This window comes from Cydia strobilella, chromosome 11 (genome assembly GCF_947568885.1).
Source record: "Cydia strobilella chromosome 11, ilCydStro3.1, whole genome shotgun sequence".
NCBI classification, from domain to species: domain Eukaryota; kingdom Metazoa; phylum Arthropoda; class Insecta; order Lepidoptera; family Tortricidae; genus Cydia; species Cydia strobilella.
The window spans coordinates 15,887,768-15,910,691 of record NC_086051.1 but is presented as its reverse complement, the minus strand read 5'-3'; the positions used below and the strand labels follow the sequence as shown (position 1 = coordinate 15,910,691).

General features: G+C 39.7%; 2 protein-coding genes across 3 annotated transcripts in view; one reads left to right on the top strand and one right to left on the bottom strand.

Moving 5' to 3' along the window:
- Nucleotides 1–838, bottom strand: part of LOC134745596 (low-density lipoprotein receptor-related protein 2) — a 400,290-nt gene extending 399,452 nt beyond the window's left edge. For both annotated transcript variants that reach the window (XM_063679669.1, XM_063679670.1), the window contains exon 1: nt 642–838. In XM_063679669.1, the coding sequence (XP_063535739.1) occupies nt 642–714 (73 nt within the window). In that variant the 5' untranslated portion in view covers nt 715–838. The remainder of the gene's footprint in view (nt 1–641) is intronic.
- A 9,382-nt stretch (nt 839–10,220) lies between these two features.
- Nucleotides 10,221–21,728, top strand: LOC134745599 (protein virilizer homolog). Its single transcript, XM_063679679.1, has 9 exons — nt 10,221–10,401; nt 10,473–10,764; nt 12,319–17,081; nt 17,694–17,942; nt 19,017–19,143; nt 19,231–19,363; nt 19,631–19,780; nt 20,565–20,635; nt 21,572–21,728. Exons 1-9 carry the CDS (start codon nt 10,339–10,341, stop codon nt 21,634–21,636), a joined length of 5,913 nt encoding a protein of 1,970 aa, XP_063535749.1. The 5' UTR covers nt 10,221–10,338; the 3' UTR covers nt 21,637–21,728.
- Nucleotides 21,729–22,924: the final 1,196 nt, after the last annotated feature.

Sequence of the window (22,924 nt, the reverse complement as noted above, 5' to 3'; positions counted from 1 at the left end):
GCCTTTTTAACTGTAGTTTTAGGAGCCGTGAGACCTAGATAGGTATTTCACACTTTAAATAGATATTTCCTATAAATTCTAACTAGATATTTCAGAACTGGAGCTGGCAGGTATTTTATTAATGATTTTAATAGACCTTTTTAATTAAAAAAAAAAGTATGTTGACCTAAATATACCTGTTGTTATTTTGATCTTAAATAACAACACCTACCCACCTACCTGCTTTTAGCCAAATTTTAAACGAAATAGGTTCTTTTTAAAATAAAAAACCTTAGATTAAACTTGCTTTTAGTAAGAAAAACTATTACTTAGCCGCCTACTTTCTAACTTAAGTACAAACCTAGTTTTTCAGTTAAGTAACTACACTTCCTAATTAATATGAGTGTTATTTAATGTAAGAGAAACGCTGTGAAACAGGTAATAAACATGACCCGATTAAAAAACTACCCCGCCATTAAATTTTAAGTTACTTTCGAGTGCTATGGTAACTATTTAGAAGAACTTAGCACAATTACGGAACTCTTTCAAAAACGGAACGCCAAACTTTCGAACGCTCGAAATTCAAAATTCCAGTTACCAGTCCTAGCGCCAAGATCCCCAAAGTCATTGACCTGCAAACTTTTCACTGTCAACACGGTTACCTGATAAGTGCCTGGTGTCTTGTGCCACGACGCACACCGCCAGGAGTGCCAGCCAGCACCCGCTGGCACGCATCTTCACTTCACAAACACATCAACACTTTGCACACAACACACACAATTTTCTGGAACTTCGTGGAAAGTTTTGGGAAAGTTTTGGTGACGTGTAACGCGAGGACAGGAAGCGTAGTGTCCCTTTGGTGGCGGGCGAGTGACTGAGGAGATGTTAGCCGGCCGGCCGCTGCGGGGTTGCCAGAGTAGCGGCCTAGAAGCCTCCGCTTGGGGAAATCCCAATATTTTAAGTTTGTTTTAAGTTATGTTTTTCTTGTAGCGACAGCAAATCTTCCAATATGATGGAAAATGTGGAAATTACAAATTGCTTTTTAAGGTTGACTATTTTTTTAGGTGTTATGTATAGTGTGTTGTGAGGTGAGGTGTTTTAAAATAGGATCGTCTCCGTATTTAAGTACATATATCTACGAGTACCGGAAGCACTTAAAAAAAACTGTGGAAAATTAAAATGAAATACGTACATGAATTATGACTTAGTCACAACAAGTAAGTACTACTTAGATATACATTTGAGACAATAGATGTCTTACAACTCACAGTACAATTGTGAGTACACACAGTACTGTTATGTCTTTACTTCACTACGAAATTATACACATATTGTTTTCAATATTTTACAGTTCGAGATGTGTCTATCTTTTTTATACTCGTAACTTGGGTGCAGTTATGTTCGCTGATTCAGTTACTTAGTACACTGTTTTATATTTAAAATACCTACCTATCAATGATAAATATTTAAAGATAACATTTATCTTTACTTCACTGCACAAGCCTCCTTGTAGTTGTATCCTATATAATATTCAGATTATTGAAAATCATAAGCATAAGCTGAACAAGGAGGATGGAAAGGATTAGCTGGACTGAAAGAAAGACGAATGAAGAGGTTTTGAATATGGTAGGAGAAAGGCGAAGCTTATTAAATACCATAAGGAATAGGAGAGGCAAGATGTTAGGACACCTAATGCGAAACGACAACTTTTTCCTTAACATCCTGGAAGGAAAAATTGAAAAGACGAGAGGCAGTGGAAAGCCTAGAATCACATACCTGAGCCAAGTAAAAGAGAATGCATCGTACGAGCAAATCAAAAGACTGGCTCAGGAAAGAAAGGACTGGCAATTACTCCACCGACAAGAGCAAAGCTCTTAAGTGATGATGATGATGATGAAGCTGAACAAGAAGGTATAACGATCAATGTGATTATAATTATTATAATGATTAAGTATTCAAATTCACTAGTGTTAACTAGTACTAGTTTTTAGATACTTGTTTTCCTACCACTTGTAGCTAATATTTATTTTCCTAACAGTAGATGTTTTTTTACTCAGCTATAAAGTTAGATTTAAAGTGTATGGTGTCATGAAATTTCACCTCTTAGGATACGTTTTCTATGTCTGACCGTACTACTCGTATAATGAAGGGGAAAACATCATGTGTATCGGCTTACATGTCAATGTATTCTTAGCATCTTTCTCGTGATTTTGGGGCTATATCCATAGTAACTGACCTTGACCTTGAGTTTGAAAAAATTACCCTGTAATAAAAATTATGTTTTATCATGTATGAAAAAGTATTGTAGGTAGCAAGAGACATAGAATTTATAACTTGTACAGAATACACTAATATAATAACAATCACTGTTCATGTTCAAATCTCTACACTGCTCAAATTTCAGTTACTTTCATTGTTCATTACAGTATTCCTTCAATGTATAGATCAACCAAATCCCCACACTGCAAAAAATCCCCCCGATTTGAGGGGATTGCTGCGCGTTGGCAGCCCAGCGCACACAGGTGGTTGGCAGGTAGCGGGTAAACATTTATCGCGGCGTTCCTCCATTGTGGGTCAGATTTGTGCCACGCGGTGTGTTTTTATACCCCAGATACTAAAATGACAGTTCGATTGGCTAATATACTACGTATCCAATCATCATTTTCTTCTTTAAAAAAAATATATATATAGGTATGATGATTTCGCACACAAGTGTGCTTGTAGTAGTTGTAGTTAGGTGGCTTGGCAGCCAGGTAGGTGGCTTGGCAGTTGCTTTTAATGAACTGATAGCTGGAGTTTTCAGGTAGTCAAAAAAAAGGGGGGGGCCCGTCTGAAAATCAGCGCTGGGTATATCCACATATATGTAGCAAAAAGCTGAGACTGGTACCCATTGCCTATACCACAAAGAGACCTGGGTAGTTTAGTTTACTGTTCAATTTTTTTTGTGCATGTTTTCTATAATGTTTTTGTGCAATTAAGTGTATTATGTATTTTGTTTTTCTCTTGCGCAATTTTTTTTCTGGTAGTGGCAATAAAACATTTTTTATTTTATTTTATTTATTTATTTAAGAATGCGTTTCAAGTGCACACTTACACATTATTAGATCAATATTATTACCCTTTAAGGCCCACTCGCAGCATTCCACTAACCCGGGTTAACCGGTTAAACCTGGAGTTACCATGGTTACCAGTACAATTTGACACTGGGTTAACGGTTTAACCGGTTAACCCCGGGTTAGTGGAATGCTGCAAGTGGGCCTAAGTTAAACAGTATTAATAAGCAAAATCAAAAAGTATTCTCGAGACGACTTCGCCATTTAGAAGTTCAACCGGAAATCCTAATCAATCATCAGGGATCATCCATTAATTACATCACACGTTTAGGGAGGGAGGGGGTCAAGAAAATGTGACATGTTGTGACGAGTCGGGAGTCACAAAGTTTGTGACGTCACATTAACTTATTTAAATTATTTTATTCGCTGTACAGTTAAATAACAAGTTTTTTGGAACTAATCTTTTAATCGTTTATTTTTCTTTCCTGATCTGTTTTGACACAGACATATTAAAAACGGATCACTCACGTATTTTAAGTCGAAAACGCTCGACATGTTTCACTCCGTACCGAGGAGCGTCATCAGGAGCTTGCGTCGACGATGACGGACCGGCGCAGACTGCGGGCCGCAGCCCTCCGCGCCCGATGACTCGGCGTGCGGTGGGCGTTTTCGACTTAAAATACGTGAGTGACCCGTTTTTAATATGTTTAATATTACTAATATTTCTTTTGTCAAAAATATTTTGATAAAATATTAATAATACTTAATTATATTTGCCGATTTCAATGAAAAAAATGTGACGTCACACCAGAGGGGGTTTGCCAAATGTGACTAAGTGTGATAAGGAGGGGGGAGGGGTCAAAAAACGTCGAAATTCGTGTGACGTAATTAATGGATGGATGGTGGAACCCTCATACTTTTGTGCGAAAAGAGAGCACCTACTCCCATCTTAAATACCGGCTACGCAATTACAGCACCTCTGGTGATGCATGTGTCCGTCTGTGACTGAGTAATCGTTTACCATCAGGGATTCGTCTACTCGTTTGCCTCCTATCCTCCTAAGGCCCAAGGTCCTACCTATAGTACCTCTTCGGTTCAATAAAATTTAAATCCTATTCAATAAGGGCTACCGCGTTTAATTTCGTCGCTACGGGCGCTAGTGTAGACGGAGGTCTTTCAAAATGGCAAATGCATAGACATTTTGAGGGTTTCAAGCTTTTTTATCGGGAATTTTCACTCCTTATTCATAATCGTGGTAAATCTATGTTCATCTTTGATTAATCATCGTAAACAATAGATATAGGTCAATAAATGTTAGTGGTTTAAAAAAAGTGCCAACTTAAATATATGCAAAATTAAACAGGTTGAAAAAATGGCACATTTAAGACGTTAAAATACCTTTGTGTATATTAGAACGTATTGATTTTATAAAAATGAGCATAGAAGAATTTTGAGATCTGTTATTCTGGACCAACATCTACAGTGGCGCCAACTGCTGAGCACAAAAACGGTAGCCCTCATTGGAACAGTCGCTTTTGCTTTGTTTCGTTCAACTTTCCAACAACGCAAAATTAACTCCGTTTCCTACAATTTAGGTTCAAATTTCAGTGGTAAATATTGGATTTTTCATTTTTATGGTTGTGGGTCTTAGGAGGCTATATCATATCATAGAGTAACTTATACTAGAGCGGTACTGTCATAGTAAATTTTGTAACCCCAGTAAATTCACTGCCATCTGTCGTCACACTTTAAAACTAAAATTGAAGATTTGTAAAAATACGATAAAATGTATTTAAACATAGATAAATGATTTTTTTTATTTGCATTAATTATTTTGATGATTTTGACCCATGTTCTTTCACTGATATGCGTTAAAATTGTTAAATAACAAACGAAACCGTCAACGCCATCTATACGACTGTAGGCCAAAACTAGTAGCGCCCTCTGAACGAGAACAAAATTTTCTTGATTTTCGAGGCACGTTTTTTCCTTAGACTGTATCCATCTATTACGGAGTTATATCTATCTTTGATCATATATAATAATGCGAGTCGAACTCGCGCACCGAGGGTTCCATACTTTTTAGTATTTGTTGTTATAGCGGCAACAGAAATACATCATCTGTGAAAATGTCAACTGTATCACGGTTCATGAGATACAGCCTAGTGACAGACAGACAGACAGACGGACAGTGGAGTCTTAGTAATAGGGTCCCGTTTTTACCCTTTGGGTTTTGGGTACGGAACCCTAATAAAAAGAATGTCAGACAAATTGTAAAGTTAGTTAGTTACTTCGTTTTTTTAGGGTTCCGTACCCAAAGGGTAAAAACGGGACCCTATTATTTACTAAGACTCCTCTGTCCGTCTGTATGTCACCAAGCGGTATCTCATGAACCGTGATAGCTATAGATAGCTAAACTTCACAGATGATGTATTTCTGTTGCTGCTATAACAACTAGCTATTAAGATAACTCGACGTGTCAGGTTGCCTCACTATTCTCTAAGTAATAACAGCTACTGTGATAATAATGATCATGTACACCATCATTACTAGTGACGTTGGGTATTTCTCGTCATTAGTTAATGATAATGACCCTCTGTGATTAGATGTGTGAGTCCGTCTAAGCTAACTAAGTACACAGACTTGACGTGACAAAGTGTGGTTGTTCGCGTCCGTACTCTAATAGAATAGCTTTCGTACAGAGATGTTTACTCAATATCACGCTAGATGTCGCTGAACCGACCGTACAACTAGGTAACGATATATTTATCGGGTTTGCATATAAGGTTTGAAATAGTTATTTCAGGGGGGATTTACGACAAGCACTTGTGAAGAAGTGCTGTTTACGCACTAGTGCGAGAAATTAGCACCATATGTACTGTAAATTATTTTTAAATTTAATGGCTTTATTTGTGATGTTAATTAATAATGGTTCATTCATTCTTCTCAAGTAAAGAGCGCCATCTTCGAAGTTAGGACTACACATGCATACATACATGATACAGTAGTGTCACTTTAAACGTTTTGTTTTAAGCATAGATAAATAATAAGTAAGCATAGAATGCTCACTCCATAAATCAGTTTGTTACCAAAACGACTATTATTTAGGCGCGACTAGAGGGCAACTCAGATTTTTTTCTGACGGAATTAACGCACAGTAGTGACACTGTGCCTCTATTGTCAAGGCGTTAGAGTGCGTGTTCAGATATTTGTGAGCGCCTTGGCTGCTCCGATATATCTGATGGCGACTGTACTTAAAATTCAAAATATAATTTAAATTTTGAAATTATTATAATGTGGTAGAAATATTGATGTATAAGCCGAATGAAGGTAGACCATCACTACTATCATGTTGTAAAACTCAAATGAGGTCGTGTTATAGTTTTCATATATTAGTTCAAAGAAGAATTAAGTAGAAAAAGGCGCGAAATTCAAATTTTCTATGGGACATCCCTTCGCGCCTACATTTTTTAAATTTGCCGCCTTTTTCTACTGACAAGATTTGCTTGACCAGCTATATCTCACATGGTTAATATATTATATGGGTATATATATATATATATATATATATATAATTTATTTATGTAAGAATGGTATGTATTTATGTATCTATGTGTTTTGTATGCACTGCACGAGATTCTTATTATTTTTTTCTCTAAGCACCGCCTACAATCTTCTCTGCTTTGCCCTGGTTGACTGAAGTTCGCCTTTTGTACACAAAGTCTTTTGTGCCATAAATAAATATAAAAACAAACTTAAATCGGTCGGGAGCAAAGGTAGACACAATGGGGTTGGCCGGTCGAAATAATAAGCAGATGGCGCCAGCATAGCTTGCCCTCTCAATCCCTAGAATTATGTCAATTTTTTTTTTAGGGTTCCGTACCCAAAGGGTAAAAACGGGACCATATTACTAAGACTCCGCTGTCCGTCTGTCCGTCCGTCCGTCTGTCTGTCACCATCACCAGGCTGTATCTCATGAACCGTGATAGCTAGACGCTATAACAACAAATACTAAAAAGTACGGAACCATCGGTGCGCGAGTCCGAGTCGCACTTGGCCGGTTTTTATTTTTAATGCCCTGGATGCCAGTTCTTTAAGCCAAATCTCATAGAAAAACCGGCCAAGTGCGAGTCGGACTCGCGTTCCAAGGGTTCCGTACATTACACAATTTAAACCAAAAAATACAGAGTGAAATGTCTTTAAAAAACCCGTAGGGGTCGGATCAAAAACTAAGTAATTTAGTCCGACTCACGCTTGACTGCAAATTTCTAATAGGTTTTCCTGTAATCTATAGGTAAAGATCTATTTAGTGTATTTTTTTCAAAATTTTAGACCAAGTAGTTTCGGAGATAAAGGGGGGGGGATGGTAATTTTTTGCCTATTTTCTTAAACAACTTCTAAGCTGTTTATCCTAAAATTATTTAAAATATATTTGAGATCCGCACAATGAGCTCTTTCATTTGATATGTATTCGATATAGTTTGAAAAACTATTTACTTTAATTTTCTCATTTACCCCCCAAAAGTGGCCCCTATGTTTAAAATCAATTTATTTACGTTACATGTCCGTCTTTGGGTCACAAACTTACATATGTGTAAGTGTTACAGTCCGTCCGTCTCGCACTATATAATAATAATATGAAGCTCACACACTATACAGACTGTACTGCTTTCGCTATCTAGAGTTAGACCAAGCTTAAGGGTATAACACACCGTCCCACAATGACCTTTGGTGCGGTGCGACTATGTGTTACGACCTTTAGTTGGCAGCGATTTTGATAGCCCAGACGGCGCAAGTGTTATTTAAACGTCATAAATTTTGGTTTGTTAGCCCTTATAAGAAATTGGTAGTCATAGACTCATAGTACTTCATAGTTATAGTAACGCGTAATCAAATCAGGCGCCAATCGTCGCAATAACAGGAGAACAATTGTACCGGGCACTGGTTTGTACGGGCCACGATCATGACTCGTATGGTACCGTGTATTTAGCTGTGAAACACGTTATTATTTACTATTGCAGTGCGTTTATGCTGTAACGTGTTGTTTCAAACGTAATGACTACGGAATAATAACCCAGTTGCTTCGGATTGTACTGTAGGTATAGTTTGTCAAAGGACTGTCTTATTTCAAACATAGACAGAGAGAATCATACTATATTTGTCTTACACTAGTACTAGCACCTACTAGCACCCGAAAGAAAAGGATGAGTATACTTTTTATGTTCTTATTTACTGCTAATTTGGTTTGACCAACTATACCTACCTGACTTAGTTATATAGTTGGTCAAGCAAATCTTGTCAGTAGCGGAAGCCGCTCGACCCCAATTTCAAAGGAATACCGCAAATCGATGTACAGGTTAGCCGTTTTTGACCCGCAGTTCCTAAAAAAATTTTTTTTCCAAAACCTATCGAGTGTGGTATCATACGAAAGGGCTTTTTGAAAAAATTGTTAATGATATTATTTTCAAAATTTCTTTCTTGGAGTTAGACATGAGGATATCACGTATCATTTGTGGTATATTGTACAAAAAAAACAGTAAGGTATATCGTAGCTGGAGGATACAACCTTGATATTTTGTGTCAATAACTAAACAAATTATACCAACTGATGAAAAGGCGCAGTTAAAGGGTTAAAGAGGTATTTCCCGTTGGATATATGGATATTACGTATCATTTTATGATTAATATTTACCGTATCTGCAGTATAGTTCCATAAGTCTCGTGAAATAGGTATTGAAGTAGAACTGTGTCACTTTGTAAAATTGAAAAATAAAAATAAAATGATAATGATATTATTTTCAAAATTGCTTTCTTGGGGTGAGACATGAGGATATAACGTATCATTTGTGGTATATTGTACAAAAAAATCAGTAAGGTATATCGTAGCTGGAGGATACAACCTTGATATTTTGTGTCAATAACTAGACAAATTATACCAACTGATGAAAAGGCGCAGTTAAAGAGGTATTTCCCGTTGGATATATGGATAATACGTATCATTTTATGATTAATATGTACCGTATCTGCAGTATAGTTCCATAAGTCTCGTGAAATAGGTATTGAAGTAGAACTGTGTCACTTTGTAAAATTGAAAAATTAAAAAAATTTGTTAATGATATTATTTTCAAAATTGCTTTCTTGGAGTTAGACATGAGGATATCACGTATCATTTGTACAACATACGTGGTATATTGTACAAAAAAAAATCAGCCATATCGTGTCTGGAGGAGGAGGTGTATTGTATGATTTGGTATGTTTCGAAAATTCTTTTTGTTTTAATTTTAAAAAATGCCCGAAATGTAATGATGTGATATATTTTTAGAATCGCCTCAAAAAGCCCTTTCGTATGATACCACACACGATAGGTTTTGGAATTTTTTTCCATACAAAAAAAATGTTACCACCATGTTAGCGAAATTTTTTTAGGAACTGCTGGTCAAAAATTTTGTTTTGACCTCTAGTATGTGTGTGCCAAACAGCTAACCTGTACATCGATTTGCGGTATTTTTATACGAACGGGTTAGACTACAGTAAATAGGAACAAAAAACTATACTCATCCTTTTCTTTTGGGTGCTAGTACTAGTGACAGTATGATTCTCTCTGTCTATGTTTGAAATGAGACAGTCCCTTGACAAACTATAAGTATATTATTTAAGTATGCACTAGTTTAATGCATGCAGTTTAACAAAAAAAAACAGTAATTTGTGTAGACTAGAATAATAATAAAAGGTGTAATTTGTAAACAGTAACACTTGCAAAAAAAAACCTTTTACCTCTTTGTAATTTTACCTTTTATATAAAACGGATTCCTAAAAACGGTACCTGGCAATATTGGCATACCTATATTTTTACATGTCTATAGGACCCTCCACACCCACACTCATGCGCGAATCCAAAAAAAAAATTACATATATTTGTACTGGCAACTTTAAGTACGTGTCACCAAAGGGCGTTTTTGTATAGTTTTAAATATGATAGCTAAAAAAAGTTTTACTTCATGGTTTTACTTGAAAATTTGTTTTTGCGTTTCATATTTATATGATTTATGCTGATACTTATACGTAATTATGTAAAAGAAAACTAAACAAATACAGATGAAATTCATTTTTTTTATGGGCATACATAATACTGAATTCATGGCTTGCTCGATTGAAGCTGGCGAAATAAAAAATGTCTTAACCGCGACGCAAGACACGAACGCTACTGAACGCTACAAAATAATAAAATAAAAATAATGATTTACTTTCCGGAGTAATACTTACAATTTTTAGAATTTAGGTGAACTAATAACAATAAAAAGCCGAAATGGCCGCAATCGATCAACCGGATCTTTTATTCTTCGATACTTTCTCCCACGACACGAGCGAGGTTAGTAAAAACCGCTATAGACTGAAGTTTTTGTTTTATTTTGTTTTGAATTTGTTTTATATCTCTTTCAGGAACTGAATCTAGATCTAGTGCAATTTCCGAAGTCTGTTTATGTGAGAGAAATACGAATTATTCCTTTGGGGGCTCGTGTGGAAGGCGATTTTCCTGGCGGTGTCCGTTTGGGAGCGACGAACCCGACGAAATTTCACATAGATTTCTTCGTGAATGACTTGAGCAAGCCTGGAGCATCGACTTTTGAAGCACTCGGGAGCTTGGACTACTGTCAGAATGGACAGATTCATATGGAGTGTGGGTCAAATCTGGACCAGCCAAGGATTCCCACTGATGGACTCGTGCTTAGAGGTATTTTTTTTATCCGAGATACTAATATGATAGTTAGGCCCTAGCCTATGCACACGAACAGAATGGCAAAGGACCAGGCAGCACACACTATTGCATTCCTACCGCAGGCCTACCAAAACATCCCACCAAGAGATCCTATAGTCTTAAATGTGATGTCAAGAAATCCCTTTTGATGCCACAGGACCAATTTCAAAACATTAGTTTGAATTCATTTTGAATTGCTACTAGATAAGTTATAATGCCCTTTGGTCAAATTTTAAATCCTCTGCCAATCTGTAGGCCTTTAGCCTAATTTGGTAACTAATCATTCTGGTTTTTTACTTTTATTTTGTATTATATAGTTTAGTTTATTCATTAACCATAATGTAATATGATCATTACATGGTAAGTCAACATTTCATACAATAGCAGTCAGTTGCTCAAATTGGGACAATCAAACACATTGTTTTAAAAGGTCTAAATATCATCGGGGATAGTGCAATACTGCGTAACTCAAAAATGCAGTTTGTTTTAATTTCAAACTCTATCAACTTAGTTGCACGGTATTTCACTATCCCCGACAATATGCCATTGCTTAAATAAAAACATGACAGGCTGAAAACATAAAAAATCAAGCTGAATGGAAGGAAAAGCCATACCAACTTGCCAAGTCAACTGAAAATTAAGCCAAACTCTTTTCTTTATAAAAATAAGATGCTCTAATTACAATATGAAATCTGTCCACTCTTAAAGTACCATATACTGGTGTGAAAGTGATGCAGAATAAGGGTAAAGTGACATTCTCCTGTGTCAGAGACTGAAGATCCTGGGTCACTGAAGTAATAGGAAGTAAAAAACAAACAATATTACATTTTCACAGGAACTTAATTTTTTTCTCTAGGAAGTTAGCATGTATTCTCTCCCTTCCCTTCACAATTGTAAATTTTTTTTTCAGATAAGGCTTGAACAATGAATGACAATATAATACTGTTTAGGGGTCCGTACCCAAAGGGTATAAACGGGACCCTATTACTAAGACTCCGCTGTCTGTCTGTCCGTCTGTCACCAGGCTGTATCTCATAAACCGTGATGCCGCTATAACAAGAAATACTAAAAACAAAATAAAATAAATATTTAAGTGGGGCTCCCATACAACAAACGTGATTTTTCTTGCCGTTTTTTGCGTAATGGTATGGAACCCTTCGTGCGCTAGTCCAACTCGCACTTGGCCGGTTTTTTCTATGTAGTCAAACCCAAGATACGGAAAAATCTTCTTTACATTTCAGTAAAACAAATGACAACGTTTCCTGTCCTAATAGAACACACACACACACCCTTGTGTTTTTTTTTTCACTATTTTGGAATGGCCATTGGCGAAAATCATGAATATTGTCGCTCACAACTCACAACACAGCCTTATTGAACTTATTGTGGGACTAACTTAGTTGATATGTAAGACAGTCCAATACATTTATTGTTTATTATACAAAAAAATCGTTCAAACATATTTTGGAATGCTCAACCAAGCACATGTGCACATGTTTTCGTTAGTATAATGTACAATTTTTATTCCAGGATGGTATACTACCATCACTCTGGCAGTCTACGGGAACTTAAGTCAAGTGATTCCGGAAACCCCAGTGGGAGTGAACCCACCCTCAGTCCAAAGGCCTTCCATCCCCCACGAAGTACCTTCAGTGTCCAACGTACCACCACAAGACTGGAACCCGGAGGCTTCTAACCCCATTCCAACCTACACTGGCTCTGCTGCTGCTAACCCTGAGGCCTATGGACCTCCTAATTATCCTCCGGAGAACTATGACAATCCTTACCGGACAGACTACTATGACAATGAACCTCCAAAGGACCCAAGAACCTATCACATGGACGATGATTGGGAAAAGGACCGTCGGGGCATGAGTCTCGATCGTGAGGGAGATAGAATGCGGCGTAGCCCCCGATCCGTAGAGTTAGACAGGGATAGAAGAGAAGGCAGAAGTCGTAGGAGATCTCTTGACAGAGGTCGAAGTCAGGATTCGTCGAGACATCGCGATAGAAGCCGAGATCTAGATAGGATGGATAGACTTCATTCAAGATCTAGGAGTCGGGAAAGAGAGTATGTCGTGAAAGGGGAGTATAGACCACTCAGTAGGTCAAGGTCTCGGAGCATCGATAGGGACAGATTGCGCGGAACTTCTGGTGATCGCGACTGGGACAGAGGTTCCTATAAAAAAGACGACTATAGGCGTCCCCGAGATTCGTCGTACGACCGATCGCGTGGCGGTTCCTACGACAAGCGCTCCGGTTCTTACGACAGAAGATCACCTTATGACAAAAGAGCTCCTTCCTACGAAAGGAAATTGTCATACGAAAAACGTGGACCTTCTTATGAAAAAAGGCAGTCGCCAAGAGCTTCGTCCTATGAGCGCAGAGCACCATCTTACGAGAAGCAGACATCTTACGATAAAAAAAGACATTCGCCGTACAGAATTAGAACTTCGAGCTATGGCAGTCGGTCTCCTAGTCGAGACGATCCTAGGAAGCGACCAAGAACTCCTCCCGGCGAAAGCAGCAGAAGACCATTATCACCAAGAGAAGGAGATACCTCTAGTCCCATCAACTCGATCAGGTCTGAAGAAACTGGGGACTATGACAGGAGCGGCAAGCAAATCCCGAGAGTTGACTTTTATCATCCAACCTACAGACATAAGAATCCAATCAGGAGTCCTTCGGAAGAAATCGAAAACCCTCCATATGTTGAACCTCAGCACTCCAGTCTTGTTACTGTTCAGATAGTGGATACTTCGGCACCCAAGGTTATTGAATCTCCCGCGCGGAATCCTGAGGAAGATCCCTCGATGGACGCGGAGCAATTTGAACCAATTCTCTCTGATGAGGATATTTGTGATGACTTAGAAGCGCCATACATGGACGTTGACTATGATGTGAACGATTATGATGGTATCGACGATATCATAAAATACTTCAACCCATTCAAAAATGATTGGAAGACTTACCAACATGTGAATGCCGTGCACAAACTTGCTAATGAAAATAAGGATGTAATGACAGCTAGTTTTGACGAACTCTGCGATGCCAGTCCCGATCTATTCAAAATGTCAGAAATGGCTAAAGCGGGAACCAAGAGGGAACAGAAATTCTTCTCCAATACGTTCACTGAAATCGATAATACAGCAAAAGAAGAATGGGTACATCAGTGCGAACAATTGACTACGGCTCTGACAAATCTTTGCAACAGTACTGATATTATATTGAGGATATTCAAAAACAGCGTTAGTATGGAAGGGTCTGAAGAATTTACTGATATCTATAATCTTCTAGTGACCTTCTGCCGCATTGGCCTGAACTTTGACTACGCGTTGTCACAGAACGTAGCTACATACAAGATAAGACACATGAAATGTGGTATCCGTTTAGCCGAAGCTCTGTTTTCACACAGGCACAGTGAGCAAGTTATCAAAGTATTTCTAAACGCTGGAATATATGTCCAGATGTTACTGTTAGAAATGTATTCTAAAGAATACATGGCTTTGAGCATTCGCTTGATGATCTTAAAGGCACTAAATGCTTGTCTGTCATCGAATGTTGCCATTGAGCATTTCATGCAAGAGGCTGTCTATCCGAAATTCAGTAAAAATGAAAGTGACAGTGATAACAAACCTATGAATGGCTATCAGGCGCTCATAGCTATTATGCAAACGAACCCTTTAGCCAGAATTAAGTTTTCTATCAGTGCTTTGATTAAAAAGCTGAATATCTATGAATTATTAGAAAAGTTACATGACTTAGTATTGAATTTCAATAAGATTGCTGCAGAAAGTAATCAAACAGAAGATGCAGAATTATCAGAAAGTGATATCGATTTCATTGTCAACTCCTTAGAGGAAATATTGTACATGTATCGTTCACAATGCTTCCATATTTCTCAACCAAAGCGTTTCCTACCTGTATCTGCTCAATTTGAAATCAGCAAAGATTGTTCGAACGAGACCTTGTTAGAATTCTTCAACATACATCACATTCTTGAAGTCTGCTTGTATTTACTAACGTGCCCTACCACTTGCAACAACTTGGTCGTCATAAGTCCTATACATGACTTGATATATGAACTTGTACATTCACAGAATGGCTTAAATTTCTTATACAGAAACATGGAGATGAGCGAACTACTTTTCAAGACCTTAGTTCAACCTTACGGTCAAAATACTGATGAGTTCCTCTATCCCCATGACTTGAGTAACTATACAGATTTACAAATACTTGGTCTCGAATTGGCTTATAGACTTAAGGCGCTATACTATTTGGAGTCCATCTGCGATTTGCAAGCCGGCAAAGTGGATGAAAACGAATTGATAGATAGACTGCAATCTTTATACTGCCTAAGTTTTGGAAGCATTGGCAGAACTGCGGTCCCTGATGTAATCGCTATGGGGGATAATGCGGAATATCTAATGGAAGTATTTGAGAAAGAACTAAAAAGTAAGAGGAGTGATTCATTATCTAAGCAAAAGTCTCCTGCAAAAGGTTATGCTATTGAATTAATAGTATCTGCTGTTCGGTATTCAGCTAGTGTCCCATTTTTGAAGAAATATGGGAATAGACTAGTAAATGTTTCCAAGGAACACGATAGATTTGAACCTAGCGTTTCAAGTGTTCTCCAAGAAGTGATTTCCTACTTGAAACCAGTCGAAAAGACCAATCTCCTAACTGGAGAGGACATGGGTGAATGCGTAGAAATACTTAAAAACACGTTGGAACAAGTCCCAGATTTGCCTGGAGAATTAATGACCTGTCTAAGGATTTTACGGCATTTCTGCATTTCGGATTACGAATCGAACGTATCCATCGCCAGCGAGTCTGCCACCGATGAATATGTTGAATTAAAATACAAGTATAACGTACTTCAACTGTTTTCTCTAGACGGGGTAGCGTTGTTAGTTGGAGTGTTGGATCGTTTGGCAGTACATTTTGATCAACCAAGCATGCATACGGCATTCTTCGCGTCAGTTAGAGGTCTCCAACTGGCCCAAATTCTCCTACCCTGCTTGAGGCTTTTAGACGAAATGCTAGCACGAGTTGTCCGCTGCCGCGGCTCAAGATTCCGCGACTTAAGCGCCGCTCCCATGCTGCTCAAAACCTATGGAATTGCCAAGGCATTCCCGTTGGGGTCAGTAGGATACAGGACTGCGACTAAAGCATCAGAAGCGGCCGTGAAAGCTTTATTAGCTTACGCTCAACCGATAGCTGATAACGCGAAAGATGGAGACTCAATACGTCGAGGGCCTTGGACTTCCTTATGCTCTGAAGTGATCTCATACATTACTACAGCACCTTATACTTTTGTACCTGGGCTTTTGGTTTTCTCTGAGCTTTTACCTTTACCTCTACCGATGCAGACTAAAACGCCTCCAACGGAAAGAGAATTAGCGGACGCGTCAAACGAAAGGCGCTTATGGTCGGCGCATCTCCATGCTCTATCAAATGACTTGACTGACATGATTCAAATCATCTGCATGTCGACTTACAGACCTGTCGTTCATATGTTAAGGCGGGTGTGTGTTCAGATAGCTGATTTAGCTCCGAATACAGCTGCTACCGTCGCCAGGGCCGCAGTCGGAGCAGTTATGAGAGAACTAAAACCTGGTGAACCAGCTACAGCTAGCTCTGCCCGAGTAATGGGTTTCTTAGCTTGCTTAGTTTCGCACGCTCCAGTCAAATGTGCAGTTTTACATGCTATGAACAGCGGAGGGCCGAAATCTACCGACGTCCAAACAGCATTATGCGGAGTTTTAAGTCTTGCAAACGCTTCTAATGAGCATGCAGCGGCTCAAGAATTCGCCGCTCATGCTTTAGCGGCCTTTTGCGATGTGGAAGTCACATTAACACCTATGCACGCATCTACAGATATTTTACTTGCAAATTCCCTCCCCGGAAAAGAAGCTTTAGCAGCATTCTTAGATGCATCAGCAGATTGTCTTGAATCCTCGACGAAAATCTGTTCAGTGGCCTTAGCAGTTCTTAGAGCATACTTCGTGCTAACTGAGCATCAATACGGGTTTCTCCAGTTCCGAAAATTTGTGACCAAGAGGAGGGAAGCTTTGGGAAAATTCTTCAGATGGGTATTGGAAGGTCCTGGGGAAGATAAGGCGGAGTGCTTGAGTTTGTACTTCGATTTGATCAGGATGTTGAAGGCGGAGGAAGGTGATGGGCCTTTAGGGCGTAAAGGGGTGTTGACAGATGAAGAAGTGGCAGATATGGTGGGGTATACGGCTAATGAGGAAGACCATCCTGCTTTGACGCTGGAGAAAACATTAAAGGTATGTGTTTTGTGCTCTTTGTATTTATTTATTTATTTATTTAATCTTTATTGCACAAAAGAAAATACAATCGTACAAAAGGCGGACTTAATGCTATGAGATTGTACTACGTAACGTTTATACAAAAATTTATTACATCTGTCTTGAAATAAAACTATGAAAACGGATTATATCGCGTATATTGAATTTATAATACATCCCGACGTTTCGAACTCTTTACAGCGTATGCGATTACCTGTGTATACGATTACCGACTAAATTTTTTACTTTTCTGCATTAAAAAGTCTTAGTAACTTAATAAAATTTCCACCAATAAATAAGGGAGAATGTATCTTAATCCACAATCGCATTTGTCTTTTTTCTTCCTAGTTAAGTTCTTCAGTCAAGATTCTTCTTCTTCTTTTTAACTTAGCTAGACCGCAAGATGTACTAATAAAACGAAACGGTTAAGAACATTCTCTTCACACAGCCAACTTTAACAACAACTCTTAATTGTAGCAGTAGTAATAATCTCTTTATTGTACAAAAACACATAATAAAAGTAACATATCATTAGTAAAAGCTAAGTTGAAAGACGAACTTTTTAAATTACATCATCTAAATATTTTCCAGGAACGATCCCAGGACGAAGACGTCTCAATCGCCAACCTAATCACCTCCTGTCTCCAAAAACTGAAGCCTCCAGAAGAAGTCCCTGAAATCCCGGAAACCATCCTACCAGCCCCGGAGACTTTGGTAGCCCAGTTTGCAGCCAGGACTATATATGCTATAGGGGAAGCTAGTGATGAAAGGCTGACTTCTAGTTATTGGTTGAATCTGCCTTCAGTTGGAGGGGAAGAGGATGTCAATGATAATGAGTTGGTAAGTCAGAATTATTATATTCAGTCTACGTCTATCATTTAACTGAGACAGTTGTTAAGAAGTTCTGGTCAGCTACGGATGGAAGGCTTGGTTGTGCAGTAAGTAAAAATTTTATACACTTTTGTATATAAACTTGTATTTTTCCAAAACTGAGCTCCCTTCTTGTCGAAAATCAACTTATTTACTGACTGTGAAATATGTGGTAGACCTATAAGTTCTCCCTTCGACCTATAATCTAGAAAGAGGCGTAGGTCTTGAAAAAGCCGTCAGAAACCCCTGAAGTCCCAGAAGAACTTGGTAGCCCAGTTCTCAGTCAGGACATATAAGGGTATAGGGGAAGCCAATGACGAGAGATTGGCTTCTGTTGGAGGTGAAGAGGATGTCAATGATGAGTTGGTATATACGTATAGTATGAATTTTCTTAAATTTTCTATAAAAAATAAATAAATTAGATACTTTATGGGTGACAATGATTCTGGCGCAGGTCAGGGCTAATGTACTGTGGGTCAATGTACTACCTAACAGTTTTTACTTTCTTTTCTACTTATTTTTTGTAATAATCGATCATGTTCATATCGATCCTCTGTTCTTGTGCTGTAAGAACTTGTACATGTGTAATTAAGTTGGGCAATAAGCTTGTTATATTTTATTCCGTTTCTATGAGTGAAAACCTATCATTGGCTTTCTAATTCTATTATAGTTTTTGGATATGTATAGCGCTGTTGGTTTTCCATGTACCAAAATAAAATAAAATAAATAAATAAAAAGGGACCTTATTGTCGATGGCGCTTACGCCATTGTTAACGTTGCTCCGATATAAATACAATGCCGCGCGACGCTGTGCGGTGTAAGCGCCATCAACAGTAAAGTCCCTTTTTATAGAAAATACCACAAATGATTTTTACGCCTAAGACTCTAATCTGTTAAACAAAAGCCATTGTTTCTTTTGTGCGAGCGGTCAATATATTATGACTTTTAACTTTATGGGAAACAATAGAGACACGCTTCGACCGCTTCGTTCCCTGTGGACTCGCTGTATTACTTAATATGTTACGTACTTTGTTTTCTTTTTAGGTGTGCGTTGACATAATGGAGATAGCTCGTTCGTGCGTGGGTGCGGGTACAGATGTCGCCGGCGCTGTGCGCCGTCTGGCCGGCTGTCGTGCACAGCCTGCGCCTCCTAGGGAGCCTCGACCCCCAGGTCAAATTTAATTTACGAGTACGACCTCAATGGCACACTACGATACGACGTACAGTAATAATTAAAAGCGAATTTTAATTTTTTCAGTGGCTTTATCCCGCGTCCGACCAGAGGGCGCAGATGCATTCCGCTCTAGACCACCCAACACGTCCCGCCCGCCGTCCCTACACGTAGACGACTTCACGGCGCTCCATCCGCCTTACGGAAAACCACAAGCACGGTGAGGATTTTATCCTCTAGTCACTCAATATTTTGCGTGTTATTGTTTATTGTTTATTATTATTTAAGTTAACAATTGTACCTTAACAGCTAGAGCCACAGCGGCACAAATTGGGAGACAGTAATACTTATACATTGGGTACAAAAGTATTTATATGACAATATTAATTATACTTATATAATACTACTTACAGGCATCTCTTGCTCTATCTGTTATATTGTTTCAATCCACAACGAGAGTAATAAATAACATAATATATAATTGTAGCGGCATGCGGCGCGGCGCGGCACCGGACCGCGGGCGCTTCGCCTCGGCGGCTCCCGTCCATCCCCCCCACCAGGGCCATCCCGCCCACCAGGGCCACCCTCCCCACCAGGGCCATCCCCCCCACCAGGGGCCCGCGCACTACCGACATCTGTGAGTTCTAGCATCACTTCATGTTCTGTGCTAATATTACTGTCTGAGGATGGTATTCAATCTCTAATATCTAGGTTATTCCTACTAGTTACCACCAAGTTGTTACCACTGGTAACTACTGGGAAAAAAAATCCCACCAAACCAAGTTGGTGGTAACTACTGGGAATTATTTTTCCCAGTAGTTACCACTGGTAAAAGGTGGGATTTTTTTTCTCAGTAGTTACCACCAAAATGTTGTCAGAGTTCAATACAAATAAAAACAGTATAAATACAGGGTGTTTTTTATAGTCACCTGCAATAATTTAAGGGGTGAATATGTAGGTCATACTAAACAACTTTACTATGGGACCAATACTGAAATCATGAAAAAAAAAAATTTGACTCCCATACGTATATCAACATAAGACTGGCCAAAATGTATGACACAGTACATTTTTTTTAAGTGTTGCATTTCAGTAAACTGCCTTGAAAATTATCAAAAATACTAAAACATTTGTGGTAACTACGGGGGAAAAAAATCCCACCTTTTACCAGTGGTAACTACTGGTAACTGGTAAAAACCCAGTTGTTACCACCAAACCGAGTTGGTGGTAACTACTGGGAATTATTTTTCCTAATAGTTATCAGCGGTAAAAGGTGGGGAAAAAAATCCCAGTAGTGTCCACTGGTAACAACTTGTGAATTTATCAGTACTGCTAGTTACAATAGATGTCGCGACATTAAGACTTTACACATGTTGTACAATCGATAAATTTTCGTTAAATATTGAAATTGTGTTTTACAGTCGCGGCCGCGGCGCCTGGGAGATGGGCGCGTCTCATTTCGGACACTTCCCGCCCGCGCAGTATATGATGAGTAAGTATCATCTTCACCATCTTCACTTTAACTGAAAGTTAACTCCGGCCGGTGTGACGAGACTCGATAAAGTACGTAACGAGCACATCAGAGGAAGCTACAAGGTCGCCCCCATCACCGACAAGATTCAAGAATCCCGATTGAGATGGTACGGACATATCATGAGGCGTGACGAAGACCATGTCGTGAGGAAAACCCTTGCACTACCGGATATTAAGAGAGGCAGAGGCCGCCCGCCTGCTACGTGGTGGTCCACCATATCAATGGATTTGGAACAGAGCCAGTTGAACAAAGAGACAATCCAGGATCGACCGACTTGGCGCTTGAGAACAAGGAGGGCCGACCCAAATAATGGGAAGAGGCACGCAAAGAAGAAGAATCTTCTCCTTGTCCTTTTCCCATTATTTGGGGTCGGGTTTGGGGATATAGTTATATTTCGCCAGGCTTCTCGGTCCTCGGTCATCTCAGGTGGGATTTGGGCTTCTTCCATCTTTACATCCATATCACTCATTACTCTTTGGGGGAAAAAGCGCAGGTAAGTAGCCCAGAAATAGAAGCGCGGCTACACATTTAGTTATGTAGTGAAGGGAATGTTTTTGGTAAAGAAACAGTGATCTCATTTAGAATTAAGTTTCCATATTGTACGCCTCTCTGAGGCAGGACATGAAGACCATTGTACATTAGAATAACATCCCTGTAACTCATGACCAACAATAAATATTTTGATTGATTGATTGATTGAGTGGTAAGACCATGGTAAAAATAAATTACCCATAGAACCACCGGCGAACACTGTTTAGAACGGTGGGACATCGGGGTAAAAAATATACCCGGGGACCCACTGTGGGTCAAAGCAGGGGGATCACGGTTAAAACGCGGTCTGATTGCTTTAAAACTATATAATGATGAACCTAATCCCTTTTTTTCTGTGTTTAGGCTCCATGGGCTGGGGCGGCGCGCGCATGCAGCGCGGGCCGCGACACCGCGCCTTCCTGCGGTAACTGCCGCGCGCACGGTAACTGCCGCGCGCACGGTAACTGCCGCGCGCACGGTAACTGCCGCGCGCACGGTAACTGCCGCGCGCACGGTAACTGCCGCGCGCACGGTAACTGCCGCGCGCACGGTAACTGCCGCGCGCACGGTAACTGCCGCGCGCACGGTAACTGCCGCGCGCACGGTAACTGCCGCGCGCACGGTAACTGCCGCGCGCACGGTAACTGCCGCGCGCACGGTAACTGCCGCGCGCACGGTAACTGCCGCGCGCACGGTAACTGCCGCGCGCACGGTAACTGCCGCGCGCACGGTAACTGCCGCGCGCACGGTAACTGCCGCGCGCACGGTAACTGCCGCGCGCACGGTAACTGCCGCGCGCACGGTAACTGCCGCGCTGATTAAGTTGCTACCGCAAGGAATTACTTGTTTCCATCTTCACTTTAAGTGAAAGTTAAAAACTGTAGAGCCACTGTAGAGGGTGTGGGAGAACTGCTGTTGGTCAAGCAAATCTTGTCAGTAGAAAAAGGCGAGGCAAATTTTCTATGGGGCGATATCCCTTCGCGCCTACATTTTTTAAATTTGCCGGTTTTTCTACTGACAAGATTTGCTTGACCGACTATAAATAGATACCTAAGAAATAAATTAAATTACGTACTAGTAAAGTGAATGTTTTTTTTATCGGCCTGGACCGCCTGTAACGATTCATCTTTATTTTAACCTTTTAGCGCCCCGCACCATCCCACTAACCCGGAGTTAACCGGTTAAACCGTTAACCCAGTGTCAAACTGTACTGGTAACATGGTAACTCCAGGTTTAACCGGTTAACCCGGGTTAGTGAATGGTGCAAGTGGTCCTTAGACGCCGTGTCAAACACAAAAACTGTCACACGGACGCCATGTCACCGAAGTGTCAAAACTGAAATTGAACTTTATGCATATGCACTTAGGTCTATGTTGCTCTGTGGTCTGTGACGGATTAATCCGTCGTTGGACCTGCAGTTCGGATATATCCGTCGTGGCGTCGAAAAGGTTAACAAATTCACTGCCTGCAACGGAACGGATATATACGTTTTCTTTGGCCGGGCCTTGAACGCGTCTGTGAGTTTATTATATTTAACGATTTACGCCGTGCCTTCCACGCACATACACCATATGCGAGTTCTAAATCGTGACTCAACCTGTACCTAAATACTTTATCCTCCTAAGGCCCAAGGTACCTATAGTACTTCTTCAATTCGATGAAATTCAAAACCCTATGATATGGGGTTGGCAAAAACTGTCAATGGTTTGCAGAGAT